This window comes from Rhipicephalus microplus, chromosome 10 (assembly GCF_043290135.1).
Source record: "Rhipicephalus microplus isolate Deutch F79 chromosome 10, USDA_Rmic, whole genome shotgun sequence".
NCBI classification, from domain to species: Eukaryota; Metazoa; Arthropoda; class Arachnida; order Ixodida; family Ixodidae; genus Rhipicephalus; species Rhipicephalus microplus.
The window spans coordinates 56,524,295-56,536,802 of record NC_134709.1 but is presented as its reverse complement, the minus strand read 5'-3'; the positions used below and the strand labels follow the sequence as shown (position 1 = coordinate 56,536,802).

General features: G+C 48.9%; 1 protein-coding gene across 1 annotated transcript in view; it reads left to right on the top strand.

Moving 5' to 3' along the window:
* LOC119181682 (multidrug resistance-associated protein 1) overlaps positions 1-12,508 on the top strand; it is a 45,100-nt gene that overhangs the window by 27,327 nt on the left and 5,265 nt on the right. The window contains exons 13-18 of the mRNA XM_075874645.1: positions 3,147-3,231; positions 4,395-4,591; positions 5,331-5,554; positions 8,972-9,092; positions 9,669-9,913; positions 11,419-11,554. Coding sequence (XP_075730760.1) covers positions 3,147-3,231; positions 4,395-4,591; positions 5,331-5,554; positions 8,972-9,092; positions 9,669-9,913; positions 11,419-11,554 — 1,008 coding nt within the window. The remainder of the gene's footprint in view (positions 1-3,146; positions 3,232-4,394; positions 4,592-5,330; positions 5,555-8,971; positions 9,093-9,668; positions 9,914-11,418; positions 11,555-12,508) is intronic.

Genomic DNA, 12,508 nt, shown 5'->3' with positions numbered 1-12,508 from the left:
AAAAGAACTCTGCTCCTTGTAGGCAGTCCAAAGCATCATCGATGCGCGGCAGAGGGTATACGTCTTTGCGCGTTATCTTGTTGAGTCGGCGGTAGTCAACGCAGAACCGGATGGATCCGTCTTTTTTCCTGACGAGAACAACCGGTGAAGCCCAGGGACTGTTGGAGGGCTCGATGATGCCACGTTTCAACATGTCGTCCACTTGTTCGTCGATGACACGGCGTTCAGCAGATGACACACGGTACGGACGCTGCCTTAGCGGGGCTTGTTGACCGGTGTCAATACGGTGAACGACCGCAGAGGTTCGGCTTAAGCCTGACTGGTCACGATCGAATGAAGAACGAAGGCGGAGAAGAAGATTTATAATCTCTTCGCGCTGAGTTGGTGCGAGTTCAAAGTCGATGGCATCTGAAAATACGTCCAGAGGTTCATTAGGCGCGTTGGTAGGAGTGACAGCACCAATTGGGAGCGAAACCGCAGAATCGGGTATAGTAGCCGGAAGAATGCACTCGTAAAGTTCGTAGCTTCCCAGGCATTCTCCACGTAGTAGGGATGACGGGCTGTGCGACGGATTGCACACATAAATGGCAGCGTGACCATCGCGAAAAATGACGACAGCAAACGGAAGCATGATATTTCGACGGCACGCCGATGGGACCGATGGCATAAACAACACAGGCGATTTCGGAGGGGAGGCACACGACACCGAGACAACAACAGCTGAGAAAGGCGCAATGTCAACGTCAGAAGCAGCAAACACTCTACACGAAGCACCATCGTCGGGGTCATAGCACGGCACAGACAACGCGAGTTCAGAACGAGCACAGTCGACCAAAGCAGAATTTGACGAAAGAAAGTCCCACCGAAGGATAACGTCATGCGAAGAACGGAATAAAACTACAAATGTGACGACGTACATCGCACCTTGAATGACGACTCGTGCGGTGCACAAAGCTAAAGACTGAATATGATGGGACGTAGCTGTCTGCAAAGATAGGTCGGTAAGTTGTGTGGTCACTTTCTTCAAGTTTCGGCACAGTTTCTCGCTAATTACAGATACGGCAGCTCCAGTGTCAACAAGTCCATGCACCTTAATTTCATCAATATAGAGTTCGATTTCGTTCGGGGGACAGCAGTTAGGTCTTGAAATTTTCGCTGCCAACGCAGTTCTTGCCTCCGGAACTGCGCCCGTCAGTTTTCCCCTCGCGGTGGGCTGTTGCGACGTAACATCGGAGAAATCGATCGACGACGAGGAGAAGGTGAACGGCTTGCGCCGGATGGTCGGCGACCGGGACGTACGTCTAGAGGTGGATTGGCAGGAACGGGATATCGCGGCTGAGTGGGCATGGTGGGCATGTAATGTGAGGCCCCCGCAAAGTCGTGAGAAGGGAAGCTGCGACGACGGCAGTGACGAGCTACGTGGCCTGGGATGCCACATGAAAAACATATCGGCCGATTATCCGGAGTGCGCCATTGGCTGACGATAGGGGCACTGTTCGCTGAACAAGGTACCGTAAATGGTCGTGCAGGCGGCGGCGTCATATAAACGTTTTGACCTGTTTCATATACAGCCGGAGATGGGATGGTCAGCGAGCGAGAAGGTGGGGTCGACGAATAAACGTGGCGAGTAGCTTCGTAGATGGCCGGAGACGCTGGCGCACGTGGTTGAGCAACTGCGGCTGCATACGTTAGTGGTGCGGTAACAGTTGGGGGAGCCTGAGCTGGCGGCAATGCTTCGGCAACTTGCGATCGAATGACCTGGCGAAGTGAAGGCGACAAGGGTGCCATCGGCTCGGTAGTTCTTGTGATTATAGATAGCTGCCGGGCGACCTCCTCGCGTATGAATTGCTTTATGACTGGCATCAACGCAGAGTGGTCGGCGGTGTCATGGCGATAGTCGAGGGATGAGATGTCCGCGGTGCCTTGAGCAGCGCAACGTGTAGAAGCGCGCTGCCTACGCAGCTCATCATAGCTTTGGCAGAGCTGAATCACCTCGGCGACCGTCTGGGGACTCTTCGCAGCCAGCATTTGGAATGCACCGTCGTCGATTCCTTTCATGATGTTCTTGATCTTGCCTGCCTCGTCCAGAGTCGAATCGACGAGCTCGCAGAGACAAAGCATATCTTCGATGTAGCTCGTGAAAGTTTCATCTGCTCTCTGTACTCTGCCCCGCAAGCGCTGTTCAGCACGAAGGCGGCGGACAGCAGGACGGCCAAAGACTTCCGCGAGGGTTTTCGCCAATTCCGACCAGGTACTGAAATCACTTTGATGATTTCTGTACCATAGTTTTGCCACGTCGGTCAGGTAAAAACTCACATTTGTGAGCTTATCGGCTGCGTTCCACTTATTGACGGCGCTCACCAGTTCATACTCGGCAATCCAGTTGTCCACATCTTGGTCCTCTGTGCCACCAAATCTGGGGGGGGTCGCGCTGCCGGAGAGCGCCAGCGCAGAAGACAGGCACAGGTGCGAGATCTGGAGTAGCAGCATGAGATGGCCCCGGATCAGTCATTGTAGGAGGTCGTTGGAGTGTGCGGCTGCGAAGTTCTAGGGTGAGGACCAGATGTGCCCAGCACTTCCACCACTTGAAACGGGTTGTTGAACAAGCAGGCGAACTCGGCGAAGGAGAGCTTTATTTAGCGCAAGGGCTAACTGAACGCAAGCCTGCGAACACAGCAAGTCTCCTTCTTTTTCTATCTTCGAGCTCCATGCCCACTACCCTCGTTACATTCCATATAAATACTTAAAAACACGGGACCAACGAGTAGGTCGGCTCCATTAGTAGTTTACGAACAATAATAAGATAGTCGCTAGTGGGCTAGTCGACAAATTCTTAATATAAACAGCTTCACGGTTAATAAATACACCACAGCCTCACTAATGGGCTAGTCGATAACTTCTTAATAAATACAGCTTCACAGCCACTCAATATACGACATCCAGTGACGTTTATGGTGATTCAGAGTTTTCAAGTTTTTAAAGTGAAGCTGAGTCACGAATAAATAAAATTGCGTTGTATTGCCACATATTACACTGTTTGATTGGTTGTTTTCGTCACTAGTGGTTAACAGATATACTACCATTTTTAATCGCCATGAAGCATGTGAAAATCCTACCGCGTCCTCTTAGTTTGTATTTGTACGCAGTGCAACGTTGCCATGGGCCGCATGCAAGACTTTCTACTGAGTGAGGACGTCGATCCAAAGCAAGTTGGCAGCCAACCAGACCCGGGTACGCCTTGTCTGTCTTTTGAAGTAACCATGTATTGCACCCCTATTGTGCCTTGTTCGTTGAACATGATAGCGTAATTTTAGAAGGCGAACAGCTCTTTGACTTGCTTGTGTAACGCTGTCCCTCCGTGTATCCGTACACACGCACCGCAATGCGCTCCCCTCGCCGCAGTTGTTAGAGCGGTGCCAAGTAGATCACGCCGCAGATGCACGTTGACGTCACGCTTCCCTTGCAGTGCGCGCTGATGTCACTCTCTTCCTCGCCTGCCGCGCGATTGCCACATCACCCGCAGTTACCGCTTCGAATCGTTCGCCCACAACACCTGCCGCAACCGCCATTTGCTCCGTTACCGCTGACTCGTCGGTACACACGCAATAAACCTGACACGCGCCTAACGTACGTGTTGAAACATATTTGTACGTGTCAAGCGCCCACATCTACTCTGAGGAAATGACAAAACCTATGTAATACATTGCTTCAAACGAATCTGTCAGCACTCACTACAGCACCCGCGTTAGCGCCGTTGAGCCCGTGACGCCACCCGTGGGCAACGCGGCTGCTTCGTATTCCATCAGGCTTTCCTTTGGGAATATGGTGCAAATGTTTCCCTCTGTCCTTGAGGGTAAGGATGCGGTTACACTAGCAGCCGTTAAGCTTCCATAATGTTGTACAGAAAACGTACCAGATGATCGTTGCGTGTGTTATTAGGTGGCATTTTAAACCACTTGTCACTGACATGATACAAGTATAACTGGGCCCAAGTGTGTTTGACTTGATGTTTGTATTAGTTTATTTCACTCCATAAAAAACTTATGAAATAATATGAAGGTCTCTTGGTTCGCTTCTAGATTAAAAATGAACTTACCTAGTTAGTTTTAGTTCCAGCAGGGCTTTATAAACAGTGCAGCAGAAAAGCAGCTTCGAGTGTATAGAAAATAGTAGCACAGTGGCACAATTGTCCAGCTGCGTATACTGTGGTATGCGATCCTGGACGAAGTGTGAAACCACGTGAGGGGCAGAAAGCTAGCAAGCCCTTACATCCGGGCTGCAGTGCGAAAGCAACATCACGTGCAGCGGTGTTTTGGGTTGGGGAGGGGATCCTTAAAATTGGCTACGTAATGAAATACCTGACTTTTGATACTCTCCCCCCCCCCTCCTTGTAGGTGACGCGGTAACCATTCGCCAGGCGTCATTCAGTTGGCACCGGCAGGAAGGGGGTATGGTACTGCAGGACGTGGACATCCACATCGCTCAAGGTCAGCTTGTGGCTGTCGTCGGTCAGGTGGGCTCTGGCAAGACGTCTATCTTGTCTGCCATCCTCGGAGAGTTGCGATGCGTCAAGGGCTCACTCGACAGAAAGGTGAGTGATGCCAACATTGCACGCTCATATAACTACAATGTAGTCATAAGCGGAACTGTTGTTCAATTTGTGACGCCCGTCCACGAGCAGTAAAAAAAAACAAAAAGGCGTGGCTTTCTTGGAAGAAGCGATGGCGCCATCTGGACGCCGCAGATACCAAGCTTTGTGACGTAACAATGAAGTATTCAATCGCGTAATGTTAGGCTAGTTCCGAGCACTGTGTAGAAAAGAAAACGTAGCGGTATGTTGCTCGTACGTGTTTTGTTGTGTCAGTCGAGTATCAATGCCACGTTGGCTTGGTCGTGCGGGGGAAGCATGAGTCCCGTTCGTAGTGCACTGAAGATGCCCAATATGAAAGTGCTTACCGTCGCCTACTTTTTCAGTGTGCTTTAAACTAATTTTTAATATAACATCACCCAACTAGCCACACTCGCCACCTTATAAGTACATGAGATGACTGCTTTTTGAAAAACTGTCGATGTGCTGCAACCACCGATTTAAGAAACACAGAGTCTGCTTCTTTTACTGGTGTTCATTTTTGCTACGTGAAGATGGCCAATCGATGGCGCCCAATTTATTTTTTGCGGCTTTCATTTCTTGATTTGTTTTTGTGCAACGAAGGCAGGAAAGTCTTCCACTAGCTTGAGCGTTGGCAATGCGAGGACGTGTTCAATAGGCTAATCGATGTTACGTACGGGTCTCCAACAATACATCGCCTTTAATTGGGACCTCCGCGCAGGGCAAAGTGGCGTACGTCGCTCAACAGGCTTGGATCCAGAACGCGACGGTGCGTCAAAACATCCTCCTCAAGAGGCAATACCACTCGTGCTTCTACGGACGCATCGTTCAGGCCTGCCAGCTTCAGACCGACCTCGCCCAGTTGCCCGCCGGTGACCAGACAGAACTGGGCATGCGTGGGGTCAACCTCAGTGGTGGACAAAAGCAGCGCATCAACCTCGCCAGGTGCGACCGTATAGTAAAAGTACTGGTGGCCTTTGCAACATCTAGAGGTGCCGTTCGCTAAGCTTCATGCACACGGACCACTGTTTTCTGTGACCATGTAGCTTAACATGTAACATGCACAAACTGGGGTAATGCCGAATTATGCGCCCACCTACATTCACCTGAGTTTACTCTGATTTTTACTCATCAGAATAAACGTTTCATTTTACTCTATTCACTTGTCAGGGCAAGTAAGATACTGGAATGTGGAAGGTGCGCAGTTGTGACAGAGTTTTAAGAGAGCACAAATAAATTGAAACAGTACAAGCAGGAAAGGTCGCAGTACTGTAGTATAAGGGCTAAAGCTGTTTCGCCATAACTGCCAGATCTGGCGTAGAATCTTCTTAATAATGGGAAATTTAAGAAGCCGTGAGTGCCCTTCGAAGGTTTCTCATCCAGGTTTGGACAGTTCATCTATCACCTGCTTGATTACCTCTACGTGCAGCGCAAGAGCAGTTCAATATTATATTGTAGGGGTTCGGGGCCGACAGAGAAGCATGTTTCCTGCGCTGAGGCTCGGCCACATCTGTCAGCAGCCAACAGCTGCCGCGTGCCACAAGTGCACCCGCGATCGTCGTCCTCCTCTTATACTTCCAATTGCACGCTGGAGGCATCCGCGACTATACTGTTCCCTTCCCTCGGAAAGAAGATGCAGAGGAAAAGCCGCAGCGGACCACACGTGGCGCACAAGACATGTCGGCGCAGTCAATCCACACAGGGGGGCAACGCCGCTGCCCGAAAATGGAGGCGCACTCAACTCCCACGTCATCCGCATGACAGAAGCCAGATGCTCCTTGTGCAGCATCGATTCTAGCGAATCGTAAGCCGTTGTGTGTCGTTATCATCCTTGCTCTCCGGACATTTCATGTGCTGGTGGAGAATGCGCCTACAGGTAGGAGTCGTTCAACGCCTGTGACCTCGGCAGTCATATAGAGGCTTGGAAGCCACGTAGAGGGACTCGCTCGCTGGATTTCGTGACGACCGGTTGTGCCCCCGCTATCTCCGACGACAGCGCAGTTCTGGCCGACTGGGCTTGCCGTACGCCATCTCCTGACGCTGACAAGAGCCCTCGCCGAGTGGTGCCCTGTCCTCGGACTCCTGCGACCATGTCCATTTTTCCTATTTTCTCCTTACTTCCGTCCTTCGCTGTTCCTGCGCCTCACTCTCTGCTTCCTCTCTCTCTCTCTATCTCTTTACCTTTTAATCCTGTCCTTTTAATCCCTCCTTTACCCCCACTCCTCGTGAGCCACTGTTGAGGTGTCCTCCCCCTCAAAGACAGTTACGGGGCCCACTTTTCACTTTTCATTTAAAATCATCTCCCCCCCCCCCCCCACCACACACACATAGAAGGCTTGGCTATCTGCGCCTTTGGTGGCCACGCTTCAGCTTTCGCTGATACTGGTATACCGTTTATTTTGACATCACTGTGATCCCCTTCTGTGTCGTTGCTGAATCACCTGGTGTGCCTTGTGGTTCGGCGACTACGTTCCAGCTTGAGTTCGTAAGCTCATGCGCTCGAGAACCAAACCACTCATGGTGTTCCGCTACAATATGAACTTCCGCTACAATATATTCGTATTCCGGAAGTTCATATTCCGCTACAAAATGAAAAATGCTTTGGCTCATTTGTGTAGATATATACCGGAGCACTTTCATTGTTGACTTTTCAATATCGACGCCATTTGTTCTCTGCAACTGGTTTATCAGTGATGGTGGCTGATAACGGAGCATTTGCTGACCATAGTTTGTGCGACAAGATGTCGCACAAACTATGGGAAAGATGTGCATGGGAAAAACTATAGGAAGCAGTAACTATGAAAAAAAAGCTGCATACTGTGTATTTATATATAGTGGCGGCTGCCGCGAAAGGCAATAACGTTTCTCTACGCTGTCTCGCGATCATAATTACAGCAAGCCTTACGTTCTAAAAAAAAAAAACGTGCACAAGAATAACACGTACGCTTACATGAGGGGCAGTGTCTTGCACTCGTGTCAGCCCCTCCTCCCCTGTTGCCTCACTGTCAGCGCACTCAGTGGAACGAGTGCGGAAAGAGAGAAAGAGAGAGCACTTGATGCACGCGACAACCTTATCCACTGGCATTTGGCGCATTCCAAATATATTAGCTGTACGTGATTAGTCAGACTCCAGTAAAGGAGCCCTTTAATGATTATTTCAAAAAATGTTGCAGGGCCCCTTTAGTGAGATGATCGCGAATTCCCCTAGTGGAGCCCTTCCTAAATATCGCTTTTACACTATCCAGGGTCTAGAGAAAAATTCCGGGGAGCGAACGTCAAATAGGTTTAGCAGGACACCCTGGCAGGCAACCACCAACAATAGTGTCGGAATAATTATCTGTATTGTAGTAGAGGTCACGTGATAAGATTTCCTGTCCGTGGTCACTCCAGGTGTATTATAACGTCCACTCCTTCGATGCCGTCCAGATTCAGGGTGTGCTCACGATAGAGTCCCCCCGACCTTACTTTAATGCTCCTGGTAGGAAAGGGAATGTGGTAGGAAATATCACTCAGTTTCCTGTTGAGAAAAAATTGGTTCCAAATCTGCATGTTACACCGCAAATGTCGTCAAAAGACGATAGTCTTGCATCTGGAGAGAGTGAACAAAACGTTTATTTGATGTTTCGCGCAAAAAATCGGTGAATGGTATCCTGGAGGTGCTGCGTTAGAGTGCCTCTAGCGTGTAGCGGAAGTGGATGAGCGCATCGAGGCACGTTAGACACAAGCGCCTTCTGGCAGTTATTTTCGAAAGCGAAGGCTTGTAGCCCGCGGAGAAAGATTCGTGCCAGTCTCGGAGGTGATGAGGTGTAGAACGCAAAGCGACGGGCAGGGGCCACCACCATGACGTCGTAGCAATGCGTTGGAAACACCTCTTTGAGCATCGCGTTTCACTGTCAGCGCAGCGCGATAAACGCTACATTCCTTATCTTCTAGTGTGAAGGCAGACATGCAAAACATCGAAGCGTAGTTGTGGCACCTCAGATATGCGCAATATTGGCTTTTTAATTGACAATCGCACATCTATGAACGCTAAACGTTGAGCAATATTGGTGGCCGCTGTGGATGGGGTTGGCCGTTTGTTGCCGTTTGAGATATCGTTAGGGCGGACAAACAGACAAATGTACAGACACACAGACCAAAGTTTTTTTGTTGAAGGTCCCCAAGAAAGACTACTGTCTTTAAAAAAGGTTTAACGATTTCGAATGCTTCGTACTCAACTATGGGAGAGCACCGAGCCGTCTCGCAAAAAGCAGTACACCCATAAAGTAACATAGTAAAATGTTACTCCAAGGTACACCACTGTTTCAAAGAAGTGTAACACGCTTGGTACGTCGACTTAGCGACTGCATCTTGGCCTCGCAGGGCAGTATACCAGAACGCCGATCTGTACATCATGGACGACCCACTGAGCGCCGTGGATGCCCAAGTCGGCTCGGCGCTTTTCCATGGCGTCATCGGTCCTCGAGGACTTTTAAGAAACAAGGTACTGGCCTTCTCACCTACAGTATATTTCCTTATACTTACAAATGATGTTTACTGTGATGACCGAAGAAAAAGGGGCAGAAAAGGGTTGTGGTTTGCGGGCAGACGAGTGACTCAGAACACACTTAGAACAGCCGGCCCAGCGTACGGGCGTTGTCTCTTTGTTCTCTGTCGCTTCCTTTACAATGGCGCACTCTATGGTTTTTAGCAACATATCGCTATTATGAGTTAATGCAAAAGAGACCGAAATTCAGAAGAATAAGGTGGTTTCAAGCGATGCGAAGTAATTCAGCCGGAATTATCACCTGTGCCAATGTTTCGACAGGTGGACTCGTGTCTACCGCAAGGCAGTGTACCGACAGGCCGCACCCCTTGACAATGACATATACGATTCATATCTAACGGTTTCTCAATGATTGTAGTCACCAACTTTCCATAAATCCGTAGAAATTCGTCATCATAAAGCACACTTGGTACTTCTTTTATGGAAGCTTTCGTTTCTAAAAAAGCTTTGCCTGAGCCCCACTGTTTCGGGTTCCACCTCGCATGGCTTTTTCGCTACACCTCACACGGACAGACCCGTGTTCTGGCAACCAACGCCATGTCGCTGCTGCCCATGACCGACATGGTGATAGTGATGCACCAGGGACGCGTCAAGGAGATCCACCGCGCTCCATATAGCCAGCGGCTGTTCGACAAAGGGCTGGCGCTGAACGTCCTCATTTCTTCGCCGCCGGTGGTGCAACAGAAGCCGCACAGAAAGCAAGCAGCCCCAGACGGTGGCGTGGCCAGGCCTCTGATCAGGGCTATGTGCGACGACAAGTGAGTGATCCGGCTCGTTGTCGATCAAAGAGGATTGAAATGAGAAATGCTGGGCGGCAACTAATAAAACGTATCAGCGGCAAAGACGAAGTCACGCTTTGCCTCTGGTTTGTCTCAGAAACATGCTGTTTTAGGATGGCGCACGCTTTACATGCATATAGTGTTGTTTTTCTCTTTTAAGATTAACATTTCACTAATTATGAAGTTAGAAAGCATTGTTCCTGGTAAATGTATTTGAATAAAAGTGTTTAACGATTTCGAGTACTTCTTACTCAACTGTGGGAGAGCAGTGCGCCGTCCCTTGCTTAAAACAAAACTCCTACGGAAATTGCCCAGACTTTGGGTCCATTAAGAAAACCGGTCAGTGACATATTGGCTCATATCAAGCACCACCTTCAGTCCATAAACTTTCGGCATATTAAATTAGCATGGACTTCCAGGAACACAATGTTGCTTTTTTTTTGCGAAGCGCTGAGATTTTATCTTGCCACTCTAGCAATATTTTATAAACGCATCTGTAGACGGTAGGATGATGTAATGAGTTTTGAGATATGTGCACCAGATGTCAGTCAGATGCAGTGTTTTCCGTGACTTGTAAGCTAGTTCGTAGCCACGTGCATTGGCTTCAGAAATTATCAATATCCCAGACATTACCGAAGAGGTTTGCAAAGAGCTGATTTTTTTTATAACCCCTTATATATTACCTAGCGAGAAGTAATGGCCTCTGTGTTCTGAATGCCAGACCAACTCGATTTGAAAATCCTGCAGAATTCAGGAGGCTGCACTGAAACGTTGGCGAAACGCAGGCTCCCGTGTATTGAAGATTGTGGTGTTTGTTAACGAACCCTAGGTAAGACGTATTAGGCCGTGTTTAGTCAAATACTGTGAGTCTAAAAGCTTTACCTTCTATTTTTGTTTTTAAATACAATGAGAGGTTTGAAGATTTTGCGGGTTTGTTAGGCCTTGTCCAGCCATAGAGGAAACTTATTTCTGAACATGAAAATCAGTTCGCTGAATGAGTACCTCAGTGACAAAAATATTTTTCATACAATATTGCGTGTTGATTTTATGTTCGAAACCATTAAGCGCGTTACGCTCTACCGTAAAAGCTGGCTGAATTTCATCATTCCTTTTATAATTTAGATTCACACGCATAATTATGTTTCACATGTTATTTCTTTGTTTACATGGGCACTCCAGTGGCTCACGAAACGATTTTGTAGACTATGCTAAAATACGCAAACGGTGATACAGTTAGAGGTAATGGGCTAACAACGTGAAAATAAAAAGAAAAAGAAGGAGAACCTGAGCTGTACACAAAATGCTGTAGTGTCATAGCTGCAACAGTATGCTCGAGGTCACTGAAGCCGTGGTTACGAATTTTGAAGGGTGTCTGGCAGTCGCGAACGTATCCGTAAAGATTGAGAGACACTTGTGCAATCTGTGTGGCCCTACGTTAATTAACCCGAAAACAAACGAGTATAGCCCAATGTACACGTTTGTAGGACGTTCGACTTGACCTCCGGTGAGATGTCTTCGCTCTCCGTCACGCTGTCCAAGAGGCCGAACCCTCAAGGCAACCGTTCGGCCTACGCCACGCACGGTCATCTTGTAGAGGAAGAAGCGTTCCACATTGGCAAGGTTGGTTATGGCGAAAAATCACAGCATATCCGCGGAGTAAATGATGAGTGAGGTGAAGCGCCCGTCCATCCACCCGTCCGTTCATCCGTCCGTTCATTCGTGCTTCTGTTCGTCCGTCTGTGTGCGCCCGTGCTTCTGTCCGTCCGTCCCTCTGTCCATCCGTGATTTTGCCCGTCCCTGGGTCCGTCCGTGGGTCCGTCCGTGGGTCCGTCCGTTTGTGCGTCCGTGCTTCTGCCCGTCCGTGCGCCTGTCTGACCATTCGTCCGTTCAGACGCACGGACGGGCGCTTCACCCAACTGATCGTCATTCACTCCGTGGATATGCTGTGATTTTTTAACATCATATATTTTCATCATGTAAGAGTTGCGCCATCTAGCGAACACTAAGAAAGGAACGAGAGGTGGCTACATATTTCATACAGTTGACAAATGACCCTCGGCTGAAGGAGCTTCGCTCCTAAAATGTTTAGCGATTTCGAGTGCTTCATACTCGACTAAGGGAGAGCACTGTGTTTCGAAATATTTGTTAATGATTTAGAGCACTTAATACTGTACCGTGGGAGAGCGTGAAGCTGCCCTGTGGGCCCCACACTTCATGAGGCCGTGTCGACAGAAATTAAGCCGTTGCGTCTCTGTCAATTGTCTACCGTTGTCAGGAAGGGGAGTTGGCACCTGAAGGCACCGTGTCCCAGAGCATTTAACCGACCCCTCATCATCCAGTTACGTTCACACAGTAGAGGTCCCGCCCAGAGTTGGAGGCTAGGCCCTTTTTTTTTAACGGTGGCTCTGCGTGTGCAGACCGAACTGTCACCTTATTTGTGGAACAATTATATCGCTTTACGTAGCCGCTGTAGACCAAAATCTCAACCTGAGATTCGTTAGAACCATGTCAGTGGCTATAGCCCCTGCCCCAATATTCTAAAAAAATTCAAGTTTAAATTGTTCCGCAGAAGTA